General features: G+C 43.8%; 1 protein-coding gene across 1 annotated transcript in view; it reads right to left on the bottom strand.

Moving 5' to 3' along the window:
• Positions 1-687: 687 nt before the first annotated feature.
• CUNH7orf33 (chromosome unknown C7orf33 homolog) overlaps positions 688-6,687 on the bottom strand; it is a 23,619-nt gene continuing 17,619 nt past the window's right edge. The window contains 1 exon segment of the mRNA XM_032759456.1: positions 688-814. Coding sequence (XP_032615347.1) covers positions 688-814 — 127 coding nt within the window.

Raw genomic sequence — 6,687 nt, 5'->3', positions numbered from 1 at the left:
GTCTCCACTAAAAATACAAAAATTAGCTGGATGTGGTGGCAGGCACCTATAATCTCAGCTACTTGGGAGGCTGAGGCAGGAGAATCGCTTGAACCCGAGAGGCAGAGGTTGCAGGGAGCCGAGATCACACCATTGCACTCCAGATTGGGCGACAAGAGTGAAACTCCGTCTAGAAAAAAACCCAGAAAACATAAAAGAATTGAGAAGAATGAAATCCACACAATGAGATAAGTTTCATCGCAAGTTTTACTGAATGCACGTTTTACTTAGACATACCAGATATTACAAATAATATCATAAATGACAGTGTGTTTCAGTTGTAAACTCTAGAGTCTCATCATCGGGAGCACACGGCAGACAATGGTCAGGGAAACATCTCTATCCAGGTCCTCTGGGGATCTTCCTCTCCCTTTAGAATCTGGTGGCTTGTCACTCCGTGGTCCTCTCCTGGGCCCCACACCAGTGCACAAATGCCACACAGACTCCTGCAGGTACACGTGGAACTTGGGCTCATGATCAAAGAGAATTCTCAGCCTGTCTGCTGGTGTTCAAAGTTCAGACTTCAGATTACCAAGTTTTCATCAACTGTTATTTCCATAAGTTCAGCTATTTCTCTTTCTTCTTGCAAGAAGAGAGTTCACAATCTACACAAATTTAGAGGTGTGACTCTTCCATTCTGCAAAATTCTTAACTGCTGCCAGTTCTGGAAATCTCTGTGGCCTCAACAGAATTCTGGAGCTTTCTTACTTCATGCCCACGTACCTACATGTGGATTACAAAGACTTCTGTTATCTCAGGCTGACTTACCTTTTCCCTAGAACAACAATAGCACAGTTTAAAACACTGTCTCAGCCTGGCATGGTGGCTCATGCCTGTAATCCCAGCACTTTGAGAGGCCAAGGTGGGTGGATCGCTTGAGCCCAGGAGTTTGAGACCAGCCTGGGCAACATGGCAAAACCCCTTCTCTACCAAAAATATAAAAATTAGCCAGTCTCATAACCTGGTCTCAAAATAAATAAATAGATAAAAATTTTAAAAAGTATTTTAAAAAATCGCTGTCTCTACCAGCTCCCACCAGTTCCTAACAAAATCAATTTCACCTACTTCATCTTCCCATTTGTTAATACTCAACCTATTTGCTTAGAACTTTAGCATTTTCCACGCAAGTTTTCATTTATGTCAAAGATTTAAAGTGATACAGGCAACAATAATTTTAGAGAAATCTCATTGCTTTATTACTACTAACAGTATTTAAAATTTTTAGGCTACAGTTTAAAAATCCTTACTATTGATGGATTACTTTTTAAGTTAGGAGTTCCTTTATAGATACTGTGGTTTGAGGCACCGATTTCATGGAATTTTATGTGCTGAGTGGTTGTACGGGCTCACGTAGGACTGAAGCCATAGCTTCCTGTAGAGACTCCATCTGCAAGTACAATGCCAGCTCCGAAATGGCATTTGCACGAACAATTTCCATACAGGATCCCCTTTAGTGAGCTCTTATTTTGTTACAGTTGCCTTATGTTCTCTTAATAACATTAGTTATCATTAATATAATGGGGAAGGTGCTTTCAGAGCATCTTGGTAAGGGGTGTTTTCTTTTATCCTAAAATATACCACGTTGGCAAAAAAGCATGGGATCAGATTAATTTCATGCTGGATATTCAGAGAATATGAAACATCCAGGCATGCAGGAATGCAACAGTCCCTCCAAGTCTTCATTTTCATGGAAGTTTCAGAGCATCCTGTGGGTTTCCTTTTTTTTTTGTATTTTTAGTAGAGACGGGGTTTCACCGTGGTCTCGATCTCCTGACCTCGTGATCCGCCCGCCTCGACCTCCCAAAGTGCTGGGATTACAAGCGTGAGCCACCGCGCCCAGCCTATTTTCACTTTCTTGAGTATATATCTAGAAGTAGACTTGCTGAATCATTATGTTAAATGAAATCGATCAGGTGCAGAAGGATAAATATCACATGTTCCCCTTATATGTGGAAGCTAAAAAGAAAACTTGAGCCTATGGAAATAGAGAGTAGAACAGTGAGCCTTAGGGTCTGGGAAGAGTGGTGAGGAGGAGACTATGGGAAGAGGCTGGTTAATGGATACGAAATGACAGCTAGATAGAAGAAATGAGTTTTGCTGTTCTGTAGCACAGTAGGGTGAAGACGGTTAACTGTAATTTATTGTATATTCTCAAAAAACTAGAAGAGAGGGTTTTGAATGTTTATGGCACAAGAAAATGATAAATATTTTAGGTGATGATATGCTGATTACCCTGATTTGATCATTATACCTTGTATACATGTATGGAAATATCATTCTGTATCACATAAATACTATGTGCCAACTAAAAATAAAAGGGAAAAGATCTAGTAAGTGTTGAATATTTTGAGGAAGTGTCAAAGTGGCTGGCACCATCCTGTTCCCACTGGCAATGCATGAGGGTGTCAATTTCTCCACATCCTCACCAGCCAGCACGTGTTATTACTTGCCTTTTTAGTTATAGCCATCCTAGTGGGGATGAAGTGGTTTTAATTCTGGCTTTGATTTGCATATCTCAAATGGCTAATGATGTTGAGTATCTCTTCATGTACACATTGGCTATTTGCAATCTTTTCTGGAGACATATCTATTCATATTCTTTGCCCATTAAAAACACCGGGTTATTTATTGAGTTGTAAGAATTCTATATTTTGGATATAAGTCCCTTATCAGATATGATTTGCAAATATTTTCTCCCATTCTGCAGGTTGCTTTACACTTTCTCAATGATACATTTTGTAGCATAAAAGATTTTAATTTTGATGAAGTCTAATTTATCTATTTTTTCTTTTGTCATTTGTATAGTTCCAACATTTTGAAAGAAATATCTAGCTCTTCAAGGTAGAGATGAATGAGTTTCAACTTATAGATCTGATGTGAAGTTCATTATTAATGCCACACTTAGAAGATGAGGAAATAAGATACTTAGAACCAAGAAATAAGAAAACAGCAATGGAAATTAAAAAAAAAAAATCACTGGCTAACTTCAGTTGACTACAAAGATCTCTGTCAGTCATGGTCCAGGCCGGAAGCAGGTGGAATATTCAGAAGGTCTGACTGGGGAGAATTTAATCAAGGGCCTTTTCCATAGAGGCATTGATAGTGCAAGGAAACCAGGCATTATAACGAAGCCCCCAGGACTGGCAATGCTGCAAGGTTGCTATTCCGGTGTGGTGGACAGGGAGGGAGCAGGTACTGAAAGCTAATGAAATGGGAGAGTTTCCTGATTCCCCCTGCAGCACATGCAACACGGGTGTGGCTCACCTGCTTGGTTGCCCTGCAGCTCAAATCCCTAGGGAGAGCATGCAGACTGGCAGGTGCAGAGGCCAGGATGAATGCTTTGGGCTCTCGGCCCCGCAGCAGTGTCTAGGGGTGGGTGTCTGCAACTCCCCAAGCCCAGGTGGGCACGTGTAACCCAGGCTCTTTCGGATTTGCCATATGCAGATGGCTTGTGTGCTAATCAGCTCAATGGACCCTCTGTCTTATTGCATGGGCAGAGGGCCAGTGTGACAGCCTCTGTATCCTGAGCTCTGGTCCAGTGTCCCAGAAGAATCGGATCACACATGGGCTCGAAGGATAAGTGCAAGTTTTTTTGAGTGATGGAGGTGGCGCTCAGCGACATGGATGGGGAGCCGGAAGGTGGAGGGGTGGGGGAATAATCTTTCCCTGGAGTTGGGTGCCCAGCAGCCGGACCCTTCTCCAACCACCCCGGCCGACCTTCCCTTGGCATCAAGACGTCCCTCTTTTTTTCTCTGCTGCATCGTTCTGCTGTCACTGGTCTGCTGGTCTTGACATTCAGCTGCTTGTGTGTGTGCCCACCAAGGTCTCAGGTTTATATGGGTACAGGATGGGGGGCTTGGTTGGCCAGGGTGGTCTTGGAAAATGCAACATTCAGGCATGAAAACAGGAGTGCATGTTCTCACTTAGATCTGCAGCACAGGCTTGAGGGTGGAGCCCTCACCAGGGACCCGGCCCCTCTCTACCCAGCACTTCCCTGCCCAGCTCCCGTGTCACTAGTTATAGGGAAGGGCTGTTTGGGGAAAGCCATAGCTTTTGCTAGAGGAATATGGCTACTGCCCACCTATAGTCTGGCAAGGAGCACGCTGGAGGAATCATACCTCCAACTCTCTTTCCTCTCACTCTGTCATCTCCTGCCCATACCATCTTAGCCGAACCCAACTCACACCAGGAACAAGGTGGCCTAGTTGATACAGTCCATAAGGCCAGCCTCTGGGACCACAGAACAAGGTGGAGAAGAATGAGGGGTGGATTGTGAAGCAGAAGGAGAACATTCAGTGAAGTCACTAGGTGGTGAGTCAGACACTTTGTCCTTTTGGTGGGGGAGCAATTTACACTGAAGATAATTCCCTCATCTTGTTTTTTAACTAGCCCTGCCCCATTGCTGTCCGTTTATCCAGGAATACTTGTCCCCAATACTATGAAAAATTTGATCTCTCACAAGGCTCGGCTCAGAAGCCACCTTCTTCTTGCTGCCATTCCTCATAATTTGCTCAGAAGTGATCTCCCTCCTCGGAAGTTGTTTTAGGGTTCCCCAGAGCGACAGATATATATATATATCATATATATATAATATTATATGAAGGGGAGTTTATTAAGTAATAACTCACATGCTCACAAGGCTCCACAATAGGCCGTCTGCAAGCTGAGGAGCAAGGACAGCCAGTCCGAGTCCCAAAACTGAAGAACTCAGAGTCTGATGTTCAAGGACAGGAAGCATCGAGCACGGGAGAAAGATGTAGGCTGGGAGGCTAGGCCAGTCTAGTCTTTTCACATTTTTCTGTCTGCTCTATATTCTAGCTGTGCTGGCAGCTGATTAGATGGTGCCCACCCATGTTAAGGGTGGTCTGCCTTTCCCAGCCCACTGACTCAAAAGTTAATCTCCACTGGCAACACCCTCACAGACACACACAGGATCAATACTTTGCATCCTTCAATCCAGTCAAGTTGACAGAATTAACCATCACAGAAGTCTTACTTGTGGATTGAACTTCCCACAAAGTGATTCTACCTTTTATTGTTATTTACAGATACCTCATATGACTCTCACTGTGCAATAAAGTCCAGATGGAACCGTTTTTATTTATCTTTGTACCTCTTGCAGAACCTGCACAGTTTCCTGATGTTACACAGTGCCTCAGCTCAGACTGATGAAAGAATGGATTTGGGATCAGGCATTATTGAGTCTTCTTGGAATCTGCTAGTTGGAAGGGTCCTCAGATGTACTTCCATTTTTAACTTAGCCATTTCAACCTCCTGCTCAGCGAAGACTCTCCCTCCAGGTCGGGGACACTGTTGGTAGCCCACTCAGCATTTCTCCTTCTTCCTGTAACAGAGCCCTGACTTTTTTCCAGCCTCCACCCTCCACTAAGTGGCCAAGTATCAGAGGGAAAGCTTATCCTGGGCTGAAATAATTTAAGGATAATATGTTCCCTTTTGTCAAGAACTGGTTTAGAAACGGAAATGTGACCAAGTTGTGGCTGCAGAGCCTCGAGGAGAGATTTGCTTGTGATTTCCAAGGAAGTCCTTCCTCCCTCCTTAGAGAGAAAGTCCGGTTGTTATTGGCAGCCACTTTACACCTAGGAGGAGCGCCAACTTCAAGATGAAGATGTCAATATAGATTGTGGGCTGGGATTTGAAAATCTGGGCTGTTGCTAACCTCATTGAGGGTAACCTGAAGTCTGCTTTATCTGAAATTCTCTTTTTATGAAATAGCATATTTCCTTTTTGGAAAGACCTTTGAGTTGGGGTTTCTGTTACTCTGTATCTGAAAGGAGGCCCATATACCCTGCCATTGTTTTCCTCTTCAACTCTGCTGATATAAGAACCAAAATATAATTGAAGAGCTCTATGAATGTTTAGACTAGCTTTGTGCCCAGGAATGTAAGAATGGTTTGTAACAGAGACCCTGTCAAGCCTGAAACATTATATCTCATTTTACTAGTAGTTAGTTCTTAGGGGGATGGGAGTTAGTACTGTATTTATTCTAGAATCTTGTTGATGTGCTGCCTCTTGTCCATTACATTGGGCCTGATTTTTTTTTTTTTTCAAAATAGCATCTCTACAATGTGAAAGGTATTTTCTATTTCACACACATGAAAACTCCTTTGCTTCCACAAGGTAAGAATGAGCGTTAAGCTCTGATCCCAGGTAGATCAGCAACAATATTTGCCAAAGCAAAGCCATGTTTCCCAAAGAGGCCTTTCCACCCAGCACTCTTAGCAGTACCTGATGTTTCACACTAGGGAGGCAACAGGGCTGTTTATACAGCAAATGGACAAGCCACATTCACAGTGAGATCTGTTTTGCCTTTACTTGCAATTTATTTATTTCCTGAGACAGAGTCTTGCTCTGTCGCCCAGGCTGGAGTGCAGAGGTGTGATCGTGGCTCACTGCAACCTCCGCCTCCCAGGTTCAAGCGATCCTCCTGCCTCAGCCTCCCTGAGTAGCTGAGACTACAGGCATGCGCCACCATGCCTGGCTAATTATTGTATTTTTAGTAGAGGCAGGGTTTCTCCATGTTGGCCAGGCTGGTCTCGAACTCCTGACCTCAGGTATCTGCCTGCCTTGGCCTCCCAAAGTGCTGGGATTACAGGCGTGAGCCACTGAGCCACCGAGCCACTGCAATTT

Source organism: Hylobates moloch, unplaced genomic scaffold, assembly GCF_009828535.3.
Source record: "Hylobates moloch isolate HMO894 unplaced genomic scaffold, HMol_V3 SCAFFOLD_1, whole genome shotgun sequence".
Taxonomy (NCBI): Eukaryota; Metazoa; Chordata; class Mammalia; order Primates; family Hylobatidae; genus Hylobates; species Hylobates moloch.
Note: the sequence above shows the minus strand (reverse complement) of the source record. Positions and strands in the feature narration are given on the sequence as shown.